The following is a 21225-nucleotide window of genomic DNA, read 5'->3' as shown; positions in this document are numbered from 1 at the left end:
CGTCCCCGTCCCGCCCATAGTTTTCCAACTATACGGCACATACACGTCTGTGTATCTGCTTTACACTAAAGTTGGGGGGTGAGCTATTGATACATTTACCGCCACTGTGACTGTAATTTCAGACTATCAGTTCACAGTTTCACTAATCTTTACTGCCCTAAGTGAGAAGCCTGTTATAGGGTTAATGCTCATATGACCTACCAAACTCAAACTCCATTGGTTCCTAACATAGGTCACTAATCATGTGACAAGTCACATGATCCCAGGGACATACAATGTGAAACACACTAGCGTCCACCATCTTTGCAGTAAGTGAAGTTTTTTTCTTTCAAGAACACAATTTTAACATATATTATTTATAATATTAAAGAGCCTCCCAGCCCTTTTGTTTTAAATCATTCCCCATTCACATGTTCAACCCGGAAGTGATCTCCGATTGGGCGCACTCCCAGGAAATGGTTTTGATGGGGTCATTTTACATATAAAAGCATGGTAATAACAGCAGAGTTTACCCCAGATGATGATCACATAGATCGAAACGCGTCGGGACTCTGCTGCTGCCATGCGCAACTATCTATTGATGCCCTTTGTTTTTATCGCAACTGTAAGTGTTTTTAACCGTTATTAAATTAAGATTAATTTTACGGTATCACACTATGCGACTTCGTTTTCTTTTATGCACCTTGGATTCTATCCGATCCCCCATGAGCCATCGTTGAGCTGCTGTCATTCCTTCTGCTCTGGCCCAAAGTGATTCCTTCAGGTTATCCTTCCTACTGGACATCCGGATCTGATTGATGGGGTTTCAACTACCCACACAAAGTCTGTATTGACCCTCTAAGCGTACGCTTATTAGGGTTCAATACCTCTGGTAAGCCTCCTTTCCTGGTGGTGGTTATTCACTTATCACAGTCATTTATTTCACCTCACTCCGGTGTTTGAAGTTTTCAGCATACCAGATTATCCACCCACAGTACCACTTCTTCACGATTCCATATCATTTGTTTAACACATGGACTTTTTATTTTTTGTCTTTATTGGGATTTGATGTTGATTTACTTATATTTTTTCAAATCATTTTTTTTCATCATTTATTCAGCGCCACTTATTTGTATTTTTTCCACATTTGTACCCCTTTCTTGTTTCACTAGATTGTTTGTGGCTGCTCACTGTATTGATAGCGCAGACTTATTTTGTTTGTCTATTTTGAGCGCTAAAATGCCTGAAAATCGCCCCAATGTGTGAAGGGGGTCTTACTGTAAGTGCAAATTATAACCCAATTACTTGCAAGGGAAAAAAAAAAAAAAAATATTTGTTTTTACAGCTTGCACATGGTTGGATAATGGAGGTCAGCAGAACTTCACCTTATTCACTATGACATTTCTTTTGCAAAGTAAACAATCTATCTGCCTTTAGAAAATCAACCCCACATTCCACAGTCCCATTCTCTGCTGTCTCAGCATTGAAGATGAATGGACAGGAGACAAAGGCTCCCGTTCATTCATTCATCTGCTCAGTTAATAAAAGACACAGAAGCAATTGCTCTGTGTCCATTCGAGAAAAGGAAGGGGCTGGTAAATGACATACCGGCCCCTTCCTTCGCTCTGCATCCTGACACATCCCTCTAGCAGCCGGCGGGTGAGGAGAGGAGGGAAGCCGGCTGTGGGGTACGAAGGGGGGGGGGGGGGCGGGAGGAGCACACTGTGGGCAGAGGAGGAGGACACAGAAGAGGAGGACACAGGCAATAGCCGGGATGATCCGCGCAGTGGAAGCAGTGGAGGGTAGTCGGAAGTTTCAGCAAATTCTGGTGGGTGACTTGCAGCAAAGACATTGGCCCGGATTCAGAAAGAATTTACGTCGGCATATTTATTGATACGCCGCGTAAATTCTAGCATGCGCCGGCGTATCTTCTTTCTGTATTCAGAAACCAAGATACTCCGAAATTTGGCCAAGATACGACTGACGTAAGTCTCTTACGCCGTCGTTTCTTAGTTGCATATTTACGCTGGCCGCTAGGTGGCGCTTCCGGAGATTTACTCGTAGAATATGCAAATTAGGTAGATACGCCTATTCAGAAACGTACGTCTGCCCGGCGCATTTTTTTACGTCTTTACGTAAGGCTTTTTCCGGTGTAAAGTTACCCCTGCTATATGAGGCGTATCCTATGTTAAGTATGGACGTCGGGCCAGTGTCGAATTTTCTGTGGATTTCGTCGTTTGCGTAAGTTGTTCGCGAATAGGGCTGTACGTAAGTAACGTTCACGTCGAAAGCAATGACTATTTGCGGCGTAATTTGGAGCATGCGCACTGGGATACGTTCACGGACGGCGCATGCGCCGTTAGTCAAAAACGTCATTTACGTGGGGTCAGCCTTCATTACCATACAACACGCCCACTGCATGGATAATTTGAATTCCGCGGGCTTACGCCGGACCACATACGCTACGCCGCCTTAACTTAGGGCGCAGGTTCTTTCTGAATACAGAACCTGCCTCACTAAGTTACGGCGGCGTAGCGTATCTGAGATACGCTACGCCCGCACAAATTTACGCCGGGCTTTTTGAATCCGGCCCATTGTTGATAGATTTGGCTTTACCTCCTATGAGTGTATCCAGCACGGTAAGCCGGACCTTCAGAGCATACGTATGCGCAGATTATGTCATCGGCTGTGTGCACTCTGAATATCTCCTAAATGGTGCAAGTTTATTCACTGTGCCTACAGGTAAGCCTTCTTAAAGCGGGGGTTTACCCTTAGAGGGCACTTTTTCCCCTTAGATGGATGCTCGTTTTCTCTAGGGGAATCGGCTATTTGCACCGACGTTCGGCTTCTTTCGGCTACGAGTGACGCGATGGATGCGACCGTCGGAAGCCTCTCGGAAGACTGTCAATCAAGAAGTAACGTCCGCTCCCGAAGACCCATACCCGGAAGCGACGGAAGAAGATGCATCTCGAAAACGGGTAAGTACTGCTCATATTTTAATACAAATAGCCGATTCCCCTAGACAAAACGAGCAGGAATCTAAGGGGAGAAAAAAAAAAATTTAATAAATGGGTGAACTCCCGCTTTAATGGGTACAAGTGGCGTGTAACAGGGTTTACTATCACTTTAAATGTGTGAAAAAAATTCTCTAGCACAGAAGTGGTCAAATAGATTTTTATTTCCATAGGATTTTTCCTGAAAGGAAGCCGCATCTCTTAGAATCTTGTTGGTTTACTTTAACCGATCATACAAAATAGCTTGGTGAGCGATCGCTTGGTGTGTAGTGACCGTACAGTGATCGTACAATCAGAGTGTATGGTTCTCAGTGTGTATTCCATGGACGACCCAGACTGACAGCTGTCACTGATCTCCGGGCACTGCCCGCCCCGGACTCCTCCCCATCAGCTCTGGCCTAATCCGGGGATAAAGCTCTGTCGGAATTACGCTCGGAATTACACAGTAGCGGGCACTCTATGATTACACGGTGCCCGGCTGGCATCACTCAGGTTACAGAGCACAGGCCCCGCCCTCCTCGCCTCCTCTGCCAATGGCCATGCGGCTTGTTGATGGGGAGGAGCCTGAGTCGGCTCACGGCTGGAGCAGGGATGGTGAGGGAGCTGTACATCGGGGTGCCGGGTAGAATGCATGGTGTATGGGGGAGGGGGGCCCAGGGTATTCTATGTGTGTGTATAGTGGGGGGGACAGCGGCTGTGCTTATTATGAAGGTAATACAGAGGAGTCTTGTGTGCGCGGTGTATGGACATTCCCCCATAGGACCTTGTATAAGAGCCCTGTGATCCCAGGGATAGGGATGGAGCAGGCTGTGTATGAGGGAGAGTCACTGTACAATGTCACTGGACTGCTACATGGTCACACAACTTCCATTATTATCATTGGGACTGGGCACCTGGCTGTGCCACACCAGTGCCCAATGGGTTCTAATTATATTCTTTTATACAGGATTTATATAGTGCCAACAGTGCAATTATAATACAGTTCAATACACCTGAGTGTTTCTGTACAAGTGCACCATGCAGTAGGAGCTTCATTCTGTTCAATACAGGCTGATCACATCTCTATCAATACAGGCTGATCACATCTCTATCAATACAGGCTGATCACATCTCTATCAATACATGCTGATGATATATCTCTATCAATACAGGCTGATCATATCTCTATCAATACAGGCTGATCATATCTCTATCAATACAGGCTGATGATATATCTCTATCAATACAGGCTGATCATATCTCTATCAATACAGGCTGATCACATCTCTATCAATACAGGCTGATCACATCTCTATCAATACAGGCTGATCATATCTCTATCAATACAGGCTGATCACATCTCTATCAATACAGGCTGATCACATCTCTATCAATACAGGCTTATCATATATCTATCAATACAGGCTGATCATATATCTATCAATACAGGCTGATCACATCTCTATCAATGAAAACAGGCTGATCACATCTCTATCAATACAGGCTGATCACATCTCTATCAATACAGGCTGATCATATCTCTATCAATACAGGCTGATCACATCTCTATCAATACAGGCTAATCATATCTCTATCAATACAGGCTGATCACATCTCTATCAATACAGGCTGATGATATATCTCTATCAATACAGGCTGATCATATCTCTATCAATACAGGCTGATCACATCTCTATCAATACAGGCTGATCACATCTCTATTAATACAGGCTGATCACATCTCTATCAATACAGGCTGATCATTTATCGATCAATACAGGCTGATCACATCTCTATCAATACAGGCTGATCACGTCTATCAATACAGGCTGATCACGTCTATCAATACAGGCTGATCACATCTCTATTAATACAGGCTGATCGCATCTCTATCAATACAGGCTGATCATATATCGATCAATACAGGCTGATCACATCTCTATCAATACAGGCTGATCATATCTCTATCAATACAGGCTGATCATATATCGATCAATACAGGCTGATCACATCTCTATCAATACAGGCTGATCACATCTGTATCAATACAGGCTGATCACATCTCTATTAATACAGGCTGATCATATCTCTATCAATACAGGCTGATCACATCTGTATCAATACAGGCTGATCACACTTCTATCAATACAGGCTGATAACATCTCTATCAATACAGGCTGATCACATCTCTATCAATACAGGCTGATCACATCTCTATCAACACAGGCTGATCACATCTCTATCAATACAGGCTGATCACATCTCTATCAATACAGGCTGATCACATCTTTATCAATACAGGCTGATCATGTATCTATCAATACAGGCTGATCACATCTCTATCAATACAGGCTGATCACACTTCTATCAATACAGGCTGATCACATCTCTATCAATACAGGCTGATCACATCTCTATCAATACAGGCTGATCACATCTCTATCAATACAGGCTGATCATATCTCTATCAATACAGGCTGATCATATCTCTATCAATACAGGCTGATCATATCTCTATCAATACAGGCTGATTACATCTCTATCAATACAGGCTGATCATGTCTATCAATACAGGCTGATCACATCTCTATTAATACAAGCTGATCATATCTCTATCAATACAGGCTGATCACATCTCTATGAATACAGGCTGATCACACTTCTATCAATACAGGCTGATCACATCTCTATCAATACAGGCTGATCACATCTCTATCAATACAGGCTGATCACATCTTTATCAATACAGGCTGATCACACTTCTATCAATACAGGCTGATCACATCTCTATCAATACAGGCTGATCACACTTCTATCAATACAGGCTGATCACATCTCTATCAATACAGGCTGATCATATATCGATCAATACAGGCTGATCACATCTCTATCAATACAGGGTGATCACATCTCTATCAATACAGGCTGATCACATCTCTATCAATACAGGCTGATCACATCTCTATCAATACATGCTGATGATATATCTCTATCAATACAGGCTGATCATATCTCTATCAATACAGGCTGATCACATCTCTATTAATACAGGCTGATCATATCTCTATCAATACAGGCTGATTACATCTCTATCAATACAGGCTGATCACTTCTATCAATACAGGCTGATCACATCTCTATTAATACAGGCTGATCATATATCGATCAATACAGGCTGATCACATCTCTATCAATACAGGGTGATCACATCTCTATCAATACAGGCTGATCACATCTCTATCAATACAGGCTGATCACATCTCTATCAATACATGCTGATGATATATCTCTATCAATACAGGCTGATCATATCTCTATCAATACAGGCTGATCATATCTCTATCAATACAGGCTGATGATATATCTCTATCAATACAGGCTGATCATATCTCTATCAATACAGGCTGATCACATCTCTATCAATACAGGCTGATCACATCTCTATCAATACAGGCTGATCATATCTCTATCAATACAGGCTGATCACATCTCTATCAATACAGGCTGATCACATCTCTATCAATACAGGCTTATCATATATCTATCAATACAGGCTGATCATATATCTATCAATACAGGCTGATCACATCTCTATCAATGAAAACAGGCTGATCACATCTCTATCAATACAGGCTGATCACATCTCTATCAATACAGGCTGATCATATCTCTATCAATACAGGCTGATCACATCTCTATCAATACAGGCTAATCATATCTCTATCAATACAGGCTGATCACATCTCTATCAATACAGGCTGATCACATCTCTATCAATACAGGCTGATCACATCTCTATCAATACATGCTGATGATATATCTCTATCAATACAGGCTGATCATATCTCTATCAATACAGGCTGATCATATCTCTATCAATACAGGCTGATGATATATCTCTATCAATACAGGCTGATCATATCTCTATCAATACAGGCTGATCACATCTCTATCAATACAGGCTGATCACATCTCTATCAATACAGGCTGATCATATCTCTATCAATACAGGCTGATCACATCTCTATCAATACAGGCTGATCACATCTCTATCAATACAGGCTTATCATATATCTATCAATACAGGCTGATCATATATCTATCAATACAGGCTGATCACATCTCTATCAATGAAAACAGGCTGATCACATCTCTATCAATACAGGCTGATCACATCTCTATCAATACAGGCTGATCATATCTCTATCAATACAGGCTGATCACATCTCTATCAATACAGGCTAATCATATCTCTATCAATACAGGCTGATCACATCTCTATCAATACAGGCTGATGATATATCTCTATCAATACAGGCTGATCATATCTCTATCAATACAGGCTGATCACATCTCTATCAATACAGGCTGATCACATCTCTATTAATACAGGCTGATCACATCTCTATCAATACAGGCTGATCATTTATCGATCAATACAGGCTGATCACATCTCTATCAATACAGGCTGATCACGTCTATCAATACAGGCTGATCACGTCTATCAATACAGGCTGATCACATCTCTATTAATACAGGCTGATCGCATCTCTATCAATACAGGCTGATCATATATCGATCAATACAGGCTGATCACATCTCTATCAATACAGGCTGATCATATCTCTATCAATACAGGCTGATCATATATCGATCAATACAGGCTGATCACATCTCTATCAATACAGGCTGATCACATCTGTATCAATACAGGCTGATCACATCTCTATTAATACAGGCTGATCATATCTCTATCAATACAGGCTGATCACATCTGTATCAATACAGGCTGATCACACTTCTATCAATACAGGCTGATAACATCTCTATCAATACAGGCTGATCACATCTCTATCAATACAGGCTGATCACATCTCTATCAACACAGGCTGATCACATCTCTATCAATACAGGCTGATCACATCTCTATCAATACAGGCTGATCACATCTTTATCAATACAGGCTGATCATGTATCTATCAATACAGGCTGATCACATCTCTATCAATACAGGCTGATCACACTTCTATCAATACAGGCTGATCACATCTCTATCAATACAGGCTGATCACATCTCTATCAATACAGGCTGATCACATCTCTATCAATACAGGCTGATCATATCTCTATCAATACAGGCTGATCATATCTCTATCAATACAGGCTGATCATATCTCTATCAATACAGGCTGATTACATCTCTATCAATACAGGCTGATCATGTCTATCAATACAGGCTGATCACATCTCTATTAATACAAGCTGATCATATCTCTATCAATACAGGCTGATCACATCTCTATCAATACAGGCTGATCACACTTCTATCAATACAGGCTGATCACATCTCTATCAATACAGGCTGATCACATCTCTATCAATACAGGCTGATCACATCTTTATCAATACAGGCTGATCACACTTCTATCAATACAGGCTGATCACATCTCTATCAATACAGGCTGATCACACTTCTATCAATACAGGCTGATCACATCTCTATCAATACAGGCTGATCACATCTCTATTAATACAGGCTGATCATATCTCTATCAATACAGGCTGATTACATCTCTATCAATACAGGCTGATCACTTCTATCAATACAGGCTGATCACATCTCTATTAATACAGGCTGATCATATATCGATCAATACAGGCTGATCACATCTCTATCAATACAGGGTGATCACATCTCTATCAATACAGGCTGATCACATCTCTATCAATACAGGCTGATCACATCTCTATCAATACAGGCTGATCATGTATCTATCAATACAGGCTGATCACATCTCTATCAATACAGGCTGATCACATCTCTATCAATACAGGCTGATCACATCTCTATCAATACAGGCTGATCACATCTCTATCAATACAGGCTGATCATGTATCTATCAATACAGGCTGATCACATCTCTATCAATACAGGCTGATCACATCTCTATCAATACAGGCTGATCACATCTCTATCAATACAGGCTGATCATATCTCTATCAATACAGGCTGATCACATCTCTATCAATACAGGCTGATCATGTATCTATCAATACAGGCTGATCATATATCGATCAATACAGGCTGATCACATCTCTATCAATACAGGCTGATCACATCTCTATCAATACAGGCTGATCACATCTCTATCAATACAGGCTGATCACATCTCTATCAATACAGGCTGATCATATCTCTATCAATACAGGCTGATCACATCTCTATCAATACAGGCTGATCACATCTCTATCAATACAGGCTGATCACATCTCTATCAATACAGGCTGATCACATCTCTATCAATACAGGCTGATCACATATCTATCAATACAGGCTGATCACATCTCTATCAATACAGGCTGATCACATCTCTATCAATACAGGCTGATCACATCTCTATCAATACAGGCTGATCACATCTCTATCAATACAGGCTGATCATATATCTATCAATACAGGCTGATCACATCTCTATCAATACAGGCTGATCACATCTCTATCAATACAGGCTGATCACATCTCTATCAATACAGGCTGATCATATCTCTATCAATACAGGCTGATCACATCTCTATCAATACAGGCTGATCATGTATCTATCAATACAGGCTGATCATATATCGATCAATACAGGCTGATCACATCTCTATCAATACAGGCTGATCACATCTCTATCAATACAGGCTGATCACATCTCTATCAATACAGGCTGATCACATCTCTATCAATACAGGCTGATCATATCTCTATCAATACAGGCTGATCACATCTCTATCAATACAGGCTGATCACATCTCTATCAATACAGGCTGATCACATCTCTATCAATACAGGCTGATCACATCTCTATCAATACAGGCTGATCATGTATCTATCAATACAGGCTGATCACATCTCTATCAATACAGGCTGATCACATCTCTATCAATACAGGCTGATCACATCTCTATCAATACAGGCTGATCACATCTCTATCAATACAGGCTGATCATATCTCTATCAATACAGGCTGATCACATCTCTATCAATACAGGCTGATCACATCTCTATCAATACAGGCTGATCACATCTCTATCAATACAGGCTGATCACATCTCTATCAATACAGGCTGATCATGTATCTATCAATACAGGCTGATCATATATCGATCAATACAGGCTGATCACATATAATTGGATCTTTAGTACAGAGCTTTCGAGAGCCGATCAGGACAATTTTATTATTCGATCGGACAAGCACAGAAATTTTCGTTCAGTCAGTACAGTTGTCGTCCAAAAATACAATACAAATATATTACAACACATGACATCACTTCTGATTTTTGTTTCCTGTCGTACGAGAATTTTCGTGACTTTAGTAGCCTATTCAATTTCTACTTGCGGCTATTAAGCGAAAAAAGTCAGACGATCTGTTGTCCGATTTTGGGATCGTGTGTACAGGCCATTAGGCTTGTCATAAAGGACGGGATTTACTAAAACTGGAGAGTGCAAAATCCGGTGCAACTGTGCATAGAAACCAATCAGCTTCCATGTTTTTGTCAAAGCTTGATTGGACAATCTGAAGTTATGAGATGATTGGCTACCATGCACAGCTGTGCCAGATTTTACATTGTCCAGTTTTAGTAAATCACCCCCACAGTGCGCAAAGAATCCTAACTGCACATCACTTTGCTGAACCTGCACTATGTGCACTGTGACCAGAGGTTTAGGGATCAGGGCTGTGGAGTCGGAGTCGGGGGAAATTTTGGGTACCTGGAGTCGGAGTCGGCAAACAATGCACCGACTCCGACTCCTACTAAATTTAGATTGGAATTAAAAAAAAAAAAAGCAAGTTTAAATGTCCCAATTCACAAAAAGTTATAATTAATGACTTCTCTACTGTAAGAATAAAGACCAATGCATGCAGTGCCTCACGTAACCGCAAAACGAACACGTTAAGTGACCGTGAAGAAGCATGCTTTTCATGTGCTTCACTATATGGCACGCAACGCACAATTAGGAGCTGCAATACTTATACTTTCCATAGTGTTGTGTTCTGCTTTTACAGGGAATGCAGCGTCCATGTGTAACCTAGCCTCTCACTGATAAGGGATTAAATAAATATGTTTTTTGCAGGACTAGAGAGTGAGACACTTGTATAAGTGAAGGGAATGGAGGGCCAATAGTTCAAGACTGAAGCTGTAAACCATTGGAAAAACTGCTGTCATTTAGCTAAGGCTATAAAAACTTGTAAACTCCGATTGTTAGCTTAAACTTTAAACATGACTATGGGATTCTCCTAGGAAAATCATGTTTTAGAATAAATGCCCCTTCCTGGATCCTCCCACTGCCCTATGTTTTGTTTTTGTTCTAAAACAACCAAATAATGTGGTTTGTATTTTTGAACTGGTAAAGATCCTGTTCCTGATGTTTATGCCTGCTGCTACTATCCAGCCACTTGATTGATTAAAGCGGGAGTTCACCCATAAAACAATTTTTCCCCTTAGCTTCATGCTCGTTTTGTCTAGGGGAATCGGCTAGTTGTTTTAAAATATGAGCTGTACTTACCGTTTTCGAGATGCATCTTCTCCGTCGGCATTCCGGGTATGGGTCTTCGGGAGCGGGCGTTCCTTCTTGATTGACAGTCTTCCGAGAGGCTTCCGACGGTCGCATCCATCGCGTCACTAGTAGCCGAAAGAAGCCGAACGTCGGTGCGGCTCTATACTGCGCCTGCGCACCGACGTTCGGCTTCTTTTGGAAAATCGTGACGCGATGGATGCGACCGTCGGAAGCCTCTCGGAAGACTGTCAATCAAAATAGGAACGCCCAGTCCCGCAGCCCATACCCGGAAGCGACGGAGAGGATGCATCTCGTAAACGGGTAAGTACAGCTCATATTTTAAAACAACTAGCCGATTCCCCTAGACAAAACGAGCAGGAATCTAAGGGGAAAAAGTGTTATGTACGGGTGAACCCCCGCTTTAATAAAAAAAAATTAATAAAACTTTGTTTTCATTGTGTTTGTCTTTTGCTTAAACTGTGCAATACAGTAGACTGTTGGCTTCCCATCCAGTAGTCCTGTGGTAGTAGGTTGCGTTTCTTTCCCTCAAGGAATGTATAAAATACATTTGCATATTAATACAGAGGAGTCGGAGTCGGAAGTACATAAAACTGAGGAGTCGGAGTCGGAACATTTATCTACCGACTCCACAGCCCTGTTAGGTATGCTGCTGCTGCGGGTTTTTTGTGCACGTTTAACTTTACAAATCAAAGAATGCTTTCCTTCCATAAAAAAAGGTTTAAAAGAGTAGGTAAATCCTAACAATTAACCTTGCCTATTTGCTCAATGTATTATTAAAATCTTGTGTTATGTGTCTTCAATAAGTGCAAAAAAAAGCTGTTGATCCTGCCAGAAATTCAGTGCTGTCTTGTGCACGCTGTAGTTCTTTGGAAGTGTGTCAAGGTCAAGCAAATACGTTCACCCTACGTTATTTAGGTGAGGGGAGGCTGTTCCTCCACAGATACCGTGCAACGGGGGGTATTTACGAAAGCAAAATCCACTTTGCTCTACAAGTGCAAAGTGCACTTTAAATTGCACTGAAAGTACACTTGGAAGTGCAGTCGCTGTAGATCCGAGGGGGACATGCAAGGAAAATAAAAATGCACATGATTGGATAATAAAATCAGCAGAGCTTCCCCTCATTTCAGATCTACCCCTCAGATCTACAGCGACTGCACTTCCAAGTGCACTTTACACTTGTAGTGCAAAGTGGATTTGCCTTTCGTAAATAACCCCCCATGAGTGAGCATTGTAAACTCATGGGGGGAAGTGTGTTACTGACAGAATCACCAGATGAAAATAAAATAAATAATCCTGAAAAAAAGAAAACTAACACAGCCACCACATCCAAAGACTGAAAAACTCCAATTAATAAAGGGGGGGGGGGGGTATTTACTAAAACTGGAGCAGACAGAATCTAGAGCAGTGCATGGTAACCAATCAGCTTCTATCTTCAGCTTGCTCATTTTAAATAGTACTGAAGTCTAAAAAAAACAAACACTTAATGCATTGTCTGCCATAAGGTAAAAATTGCCTAACTACCTGTTCTACCCCCATCCCAGGTCCCTAAACCCTTACCTGGCTCCATATCACCTCTCAAACACTGTCTCCAGCTCCATTGGCACTGCCTGATGCCATAGGAAAAACTGAGAGCAGTAGAGCCACACGCTTTTTCTGCCGTCAGTCAAACTCATGTGAGGGCGTGGTTTACTGGTGTTGTGTGTGTCTATAGACACACGCAGACCAGCGTAGGGTCGAATCGGAGCATGCATGGGTGATTCTTAACACTCAGCTCGCTACAGGAGGCACCTAAAGGAGGGTGGAGCGTAGAGTTCTGGTGGGGACTGTGAGAAGAGGAGGAAAGTGACTATTCCGTGCAGTATCGTGACACAGAACAGGTAAAATATTACCTCCTCTTCTCACAGTCCCCACCAGAGCGGGAGGCTCCTCCCTCCTTTGGTTGCCTTCTGTAGCGAGCTGAGGGCTAAGGGGCACCCATGCATGCACGCTTCTGCTGGGCTGCATGTGTTTGCAGACACACACAACACCAGTAAACCACTTTTCTCAGAAATATATAGCAGTCTTGGGACTTATTTCAGTGTCTGGTTAAAGCTTGTAGATGGAGTTTTCATTCTATTCTGACTGTCCTATGAGGCTGCAGGACCCCTAAGCCTCTGTCTGGACAGCGCTGATTGGCCCTGTGCTGATCACATGCTCCCTCCCAAAAAAAAAACTCTAGCAATACACACCAAAGTGAGCATGTTCAGAGTGACCCTATGGCCCCGTACACACGACCAGTTTCCTCGGCAGAATTCAGCCAGAAACTCGGTCGGGAGCTGAATTCTGCCGAGAAACCCGGCCGTGTGTACACTTTCGGCCTGAGGAAGCCGACGAGGAGCTCGGCGAGGAAATAGAGAACATGTTCTCTATTTCCTCGTTGTTCTATGGGAGCTCTCGTCCCGCCGAGCTCCTCGGCGGCTTCAGTGCTGAACTGGCCGAGGAACTCGATGTGTTTGGCACGTCGAGTTCCTCGGCCGTGTGTACGAGGCCTATGGCTCTGTACTATCATGAGATGGATTGGGGACAGTGGAAGACGGGATCAAACGCCTTTTTACACAATGTGCAGAATTAACCCCTCAGGTCCCACAGTGAGTATAACAAGCATGCTTTACTGGATATACAGACATTACTGTTGTGGGTTTAGTAACACTTTAACCATTTCAGCCCTGGAAGATTTTACCCCCTTCCTGACCAGAGCACTTTTTACAATTTGGCACTGCGTCGCTTTAAAGTGGATGTAAACCCCCATTTTTTTTTTTTTTTTTTGATGTCACAATGTAGAGTATAAGATTTCCTATCATCTGTGCCCAATCTTGCCACACAGAGTTGACCCAGCTCTGAGCAATCCTCTTTTATTGTTCAGTGAAAATTAACAGATAAAAACCTGTCTAAATACAAAGTCCATTCCTCTCTCCTTGCTTTGAGTGACAGGTTATTTACATATCTAGCTTGGACATGTTTATCATATGTTATGTTTATCATAATATGAGGTGATCCACAGTATAAAAAGTGAGAAATCCACCCCTCCCCCACATGGTAATATACAATGACCTGTGGATCACCTCGTATTATGATAAACATAACATAACATATGATAAACATGTCCAAGCTAGATATGTAAATAACCTGTTTACATCCACTTTAACTGACAATTGTGCGGTCATGCAATGTTTTACCCAAACCCCTAGTGGCCACAGGGTGAAGCGACTCTGCATAATGTCGTTTCGCCTAGCCGAGCCATGTTGCCGCAGTAAAACTGCGGCGACTGGTCAGCAAGTGGTCAATGTCATTTTAAACGTAGAAAATGAAAGCTAGCCGCTGATTGGTTGCCATACACAGTTATTCCAAATTCTGGCTGCTCCAGTCTTGATAAATTCCATCAGTGATTTTTTTTGTTTTTGGATTTAGGTACACTAATAGCTTAGTTATATGATAATGGTATATCATAACATTTATTTGTAGGCCGCTGATGTGAGCTGATATAAACATACTGAACTTCAATTCTTCCTTCACTAGAGATTATGTTGGGTTCCCTTTCAGTGACTTGCTTAGGGACAGAGAGCTGACATAGCTGAGTGATGACATAGTGTTTGGATGCTATATATTCCCGGAGCTGTCTAATCTTTGATTGCAGAGTATTTCTGGTATTGTTTCTCAGGTTCAGGTTCCAGTAGTGACACTCGGTGCTTTTATTATTAGTAGTACATGGGTTCATGTAGAAGTGGGTGCTCCATATTATGCTTTGGAACAAATGTGTGCTTAGACAGTTGTTAGCAGTACACCAGTCAGTACTTTTTTTATACGTTTAAAATGGGGGGAAGGGTTAGAACCTTTGTGATGTTTTTATTTCTGTGCTTGACTCCATAGGAGGATTTCTGGTCGAAAACGTGTAAAAAACATGTAAGGTGCCACCTTGCTGGAAAACACCATCATATGTAGTGGCTACATTTTATGGAATTTGATACATGGGGTGGCACAATCTTAAGGCCCATACACACGATCAGACTTTCTGACAACAAACTTCAAAATGAGAAGGTTTTTCCAAAAATCCGACCGTGTGTACGCTCCATTGGACAAACTTTTTCGGTTTTCATCGGACAAAAGTTCACTATGAAAACAGCCAAACTTTCTGACAAAAAAAGTCCTATGGTGCAAAGTCCTGCCGAGTGTACAAAAATCCATCGGATTTAAGTCCAAAGTACAATCAGACAAGATCAGACAACAATACAGAAGTTGACCAAAGGATGGCGGTTAAGAGCTGAAAAACCATATGATTTTGGCAAAGTATGCTGAAAAAGTCTTGCCGTGTGTATGCATATCAAGTTCACGGCCAACGCCCTTCAGACAAAAATCCACGGAAAAGTTTGTTTGAAGTCCGATCGTGTGTATGAGGCTTTAGAAAAGGTGGGGGCCACATGTGGTCCGAGGAGCCCTCTGATGTGGCCTGCGGAGCCATTCTGATGTTGCCCACGGAACCCTTCTGATGTGGCCCAGGGAACCCTTCTGATGTGGCCCACAGAGCCCTTCTGATGTGGCCCACGGAGCCCTTCTGATGTTGCCCACGGAACCCTTCTGATGTGGCCCGCGGAGCCCTTCTGATGTTTCCAGCGGAGCCCTTCTGATGTGGCCCGCGGAGCCCTTCTGATGTTTCCCGCGGAGCTCTTCTGATGTTGCCCACGGAGCCCTTCTGATGTGGCCCACGGAGCCCTTCTGATGTGGCCCACAGAGCCCTTCTGATGTGGCCCACGGAGCCCTTCTGATGTGGCCCACGGAGCCATTCTGATGTGGCCCACGGAGCCCTTCTGATGTTGCCCGCGGAGCCCTTCTGATGTGGGTCACGGAGCCCTTCTGATGTGGCCCGCGGAGCCTTTCTGATGTGGCCCGCGGAGCCATTCTGATGTTGCCCGCGGAGCCCTTCTGATGTGGGTCACGGAGCCCTTCTGATGTGGCCCGCGGAGCCCCTCTGATGTGGCCCGCGGAGCCATTCTGATGTTTCCCGTGGAGCCCTTCTGATGTGGCCCACGGAGCCCTTCTGATGTGGCCCGCGGAGCCCTTCTGATGTGGCCCACGGAGCCCTTCTGATGTTTCCCGCGGAGCCCTTCTGATGTGGCCCGCGGAGCCTTTCTGATGTTTCCCGCGGAGCCCTTCTGATGTGGCCCACGGAGCCTTTCTGAGGTTTCCCGTGGAGCCCTTCTGATTTGGCCCACGGAGCCCTTCTGATGTGGCCCACGGAGCCTTTCTGAGGTTTCCCGTGGAGCCCTTCTGATTTGGCCCACGGAGCCCTTCTGATGTGGCCCACGGAGCCTTTCTGAGGTTTCCCGTGGAGCCCTTCTGATTTTGCCCACGGAGCCCTTCTGATGTGGCCCACGGAGCCTTTCTGAGGTTTCCCGTGGAGCCCTTCTGATTTGGCCCACGGAGCCCTTCTGATGTGGCCCACGGAGCCATTCTGATGTTTCCCGTAGAGCCCTTCTGATGTGGCCTACGGAGCCCTTCTGATGTGGCCCACGGAGCCATTCTGATGTTTCCCGCGGAGCCCTTCTGATGTGGCCCACGGAGCCCTTCTGATGTGGCCCACGGAGCCCTTCTGATGTGGCCGGCAACCTCCTGCTCTCGAATGGCTGGTTGGCAAGCATAGATCGCAGGTTGCCGACCCGTCATACCACAACATCAGTGTTGTGATATGAAGCTAGTGGTAGAGGAAGAAAGCGGCTGCGAAGCAGAGCCTCATAAGCCGATGCTTCCTCTACAGCGCCGGCTTTTGCAACAGGCGGAGTCTATGGCAAAGTTCAGCTAACCCGCAGGATAGACACAGCTGCACTCGCGGTGTGGGTAGACCACAGCACATCAGTGTGAAAGCAGTATTAGGCCATTTTCACATGATCAGCCCGACCAAATGGGACCCTCAATTCACCTCTACAGAGCGACAGATGTCCATTTACGCCCGCCTACCTCCAATCCGAAAAACATTTGTCCCCTTCTATCTGGGCGGATCAGAGGGCCTATAAAGTAGCCATGACCTGTCATCCGTCCGCTCATGGTGGCAAGTTGCTTAAGTGGCCCTCGCTCTTCAAAAGTTTGGGCACCCCTGCTTTAGATTAATCATTAGACATATACATGTTTGACAATATTTGGTAAAGACAAATATCAGTAGCTGGGCATCGTCTCAGAATCCAGAAATACCATTGTGTTACCAGGGATAGTACAAGGTTATGAATGTGTCTTCCCGCAGATTTCATTACTGACGCGGTTTCTTGTGTTCAGCTCCGACAAACGCATAATATCTAGTAGCATCTAATAATAATTCCATTGTTCTGGATGCTTATTGCAGTGCCCAGTTTTTTTTTTTATCTGTGTTGTGTGAAAAGGATTACAAGTAAAGGAGCTCAAAGAACGTCTTTGTAGTTTTTGTTATAGCGGGGAAGAGTTAAGCCCCATACACACGGTCTGACTTTTATAGCTAGATTCAGTAAGAGTTAGGTCGGCGTATCAGTAGATACGCCGACCTAACTCGGAATCTGGGCTCACCTAAGTTTCAGTGTATTCTCAAACGGAGATACGCTTAAACCTATCTAAGGTACGACGGCTTGCGACGTCCTATCTTAGGGTGCAATATTTAGGCTGGCCGCTAGGTGGCGCTTCCATTGCGGTCGGCGTAGAATATGTAAATCACTAGATACGCCTATTCACGAACGTACGCCCGGCCGCCGCAGTACAGATACGCCGTTTACGTAACGCTTTATCAGGCCTATAGTTATTCCATCTAATAGTTGGAATAGTAATGTTAAAGTATGGCCGCCGTTCTCGCTTCGAAATTCGAAAATTTTAGGTCGTCTGCGTAAGTCGTCTGTGAATAGGGATTTACGTCATTTACGTACACGTCGAAATCAATAGGACCGTGCGGCGTACCGCAATGCACACTGGGAAATGTAGGTGGACGGTGCATGCGCCGTTCCAAAAAAACGTCAATCACGTAAGGTCAACCATAATTAACATAAAACACGCCCCCTCAGCCTATTTTAAATTAGGCGTGATTGCGCCCGCCGCATTTACGCTACGCCGCCGTAAGTTAGGAGGCAAGTACTTTGAGAATACAGTACTTGCCTCTCTGACTTAAGGCGGCGTAGCGTAAATACGATACGCTACGCCGCCTTAAAGTTGCGGCGGGGTATGTGAATCTAGCTATTAGACAACAAACTTTTTTTTTTTAAATCGGACAAACTTTTTTGTTTTTCATCGGACAAAAGTTCGCTCTGCAAACGGACAAACTTTTCGGTAACAAAGGTCCTACGGTGCAAAGTCCTATCGTGTGTACAGAAGTCCATCGGACTTTTGTCCAACGTGCAAACACGTATGCCCAGAACCAATGTTAAAATCAACCAACAATAGCAGAAGTTGACCAAAGGGTGGTGGTAAAGAGCAGTAAAGAGCTGAAAAAACACGTGATTTGGGGAAAGTTTGCTGAAAAAGTCTTACTGTGTGTATGCATACCAAGTTCCCCCGCCAAGTCCCTTTCAAACAAAAAAAAGTTTGTTTGAAGTCTGACCGTGTGTATGAGGCTTTAGGCCGGCCATAGATGGATAGAAATTCAGCTGTTTCAGCTAATTTCTGTCCAACGGGAATGTTGAAAATTTTAAATTTGATCAGCACTGCGACCAATTGGCTGCAGTGCAGATCAGTGTGTTCTGGGAGTAGGGGGGGGGGGGTCCGCACTGTCAGAATACACAAGCACAAGGGGAAGGCTTCCTTTATCCACCTCGATTGTTTGAATCAGTAAATCAGTTATTTTTTTGATCAGCTTACTGGCTGATCAAAAAAAAGACCAACCTATGGGCAGCTTTAGACCTTGCGTCCTTATTGGGGTGATTTCTCATTTGCTGGTCGTCTAACAACAGAAATAATGGAAATCTCCAGTAAGGACACAGACAATAATATAGAACACAAGAGGGTCTACTTCTTCCCCTTTTTACATAAACAATAGTGCCTTTATTTCTTAAAGGTTAAAGGGATCTTTAAAACTCATATCAGTTTTTCTGTCCATCCCTCTAAAGCCCCGTACACACAATCAGAAATTCCGACCGTGTGTATGCCCATCCGAGTTTTTCCATCAGATATTCCGAGGAATTCCGTCGGAGTTTAGATAGAGAACATGTTCTCTTTTACTCCGATGGAATTCCGATGTGAGTTTAGCCGGGCAAAAGCCAGATCGTGAGTACGGGGCATAAGGCTTCATGTACACGGAACGTTTTTACAACCTCTCCTGAACGATTTAACACATAGTAACCCACGTTTAAAACGGCCATTTTGCCGCGTAGACATGCCGCGTGTAGCGCTTAGAAGCGTTTATAAAAAAAATAGCCAAAAACGCCTGTAAACTAAACGCGAGTTACCGCGTTTAGAAGCGTTTGGCGCTTGAAATGCCTCTAAACTCAGCATCTGAACTAATTTTTTTGCTTTCCAAAAAAAGCCTCTAAACTCAACTGCCTAGAAACGACTGTAAACGACCCTGTGTAAATTTACTGATAAGATAACAGAGGAGAGTTCAGGAGCAGATGAAAAACGTCAGTTTACCAGCAGCAGTGTACATGAGGCCTAAGGCAGGCCATAGACGGTTCAAATTTCTTGCTGGTTGCAGGAAAAGATTTGGAACAATTCCCCCATCAACACAGAAAGTACTGACAGTGAATCCCTCCTGCCTAGACATTGTATTCTCCCAGCGGGGACAGTTTCCCCCACGCCCCCGCCAGGAAAATACAAAGGCAGTGACTATTTTAGCATCTATAGCAGACGCTAGCGAGAATAATTGCAAGTAAAATCCAGCAGGCTGGTTGTACCCAAGTTAATTGATGTAGGCAGGGTGTACATGAAGCCTTAAGCAGCTACAGCAGCAGTTTGGTTTTTCCTTTAGAGATATATCTAATTTTTGCTTTTTGATTGGGATATACTTGTTCCCAGTGGGGACAGAAACAGCAAGCTTGATAGGGGTGCTCACTGTTCACAACTATACGCAGAACTAAAAAAAATTTTTTTTTACTTTAGATATACTATATTTTCCAGGTTTTGCATACACAGCCCTTTGTACTTTTTATTTACTTTGCCCATTTTATATTCTTTAACCATAAAAACTTACATAAGTGAAACAAAGGTTCACAATTTAAGTGCTGCATTAGGCACTGAAAAGAACTTATAAAGTTAGACAAGGGTTTTATTAGCCGTTGTGATTTTTTTGTTTTTGTTTTCTGCAGTCTGCACCAGACTCAGGAACAGCAGCTCCACCTGGACAGTCTGCAGCTTTTCCTACTGCTCTTCCCCTGATGCCTCCACCCTTTGTAAGTGTCTTCTCTTAGGTGTGTTAACTGCATATTTCACATGTAAAAACTGCATGTGTATACTTGGTATGCCCTTGTTATGCATTTTTGGTTATTTTCCTCTACAGATTATGAGCTTTTAACCTTTTTTTTTACAATATTATTATAATATTATCCCCTGCTGCAGCTGTGAAGAGATCCTACAAATCTACACCGAGCATGTTTATTGCTGTCTTTTAACATAAAATTCCTTCCTAACACTAACTATGTTTAAAAATGTCCTCTCCACCCTCCTACCTATGTTGTCTACTTACCTGTTTTTGGCCTGCTCTGGTCACGTGTCCCCATT

At 43.3% G+C, this 21225-nt stretch overlaps 1 protein-coding gene across 6 annotated transcripts in view; it reads left to right on the top strand.

The window, feature by feature from the left end:
- The first annotated feature begins 3542 nt into the window (after window positions 1-3542).
- Window positions 3543-21225, top strand: part of PRPF40B (pre-mRNA processing factor 40 homolog B) — a 118523-nt gene continuing 100840 nt past the window's right edge. For all 6 annotated transcript variants that reach the window (XM_040341217.1, XM_040341219.1, XM_040341218.1 and 3 more), the window contains exons 1-2: window positions 3543-3587; window positions 20814-20897. In XM_040341217.1, coding sequence (XP_040197151.1) covers window positions 3546-3587; window positions 20814-20897 — 126 coding nt within the window. In that variant the 5' untranslated portion in view covers window positions 3543-3545. The remainder of the gene's footprint in view (window positions 3588-20813; window positions 20898-21225) is intronic.

This window comes from Rana temporaria, chromosome 2 (genome assembly GCF_905171775.1).
Source record: "Rana temporaria chromosome 2, aRanTem1.1, whole genome shotgun sequence".
Classification (NCBI taxonomy): domain Eukaryota; kingdom Metazoa; phylum Chordata; class Amphibia; order Anura; family Ranidae; genus Rana; species Rana temporaria.
The sequence above is the reverse complement of the archived record's forward strand: the minus strand, read 5'-3'. Positions and strand labels throughout refer to the sequence as shown.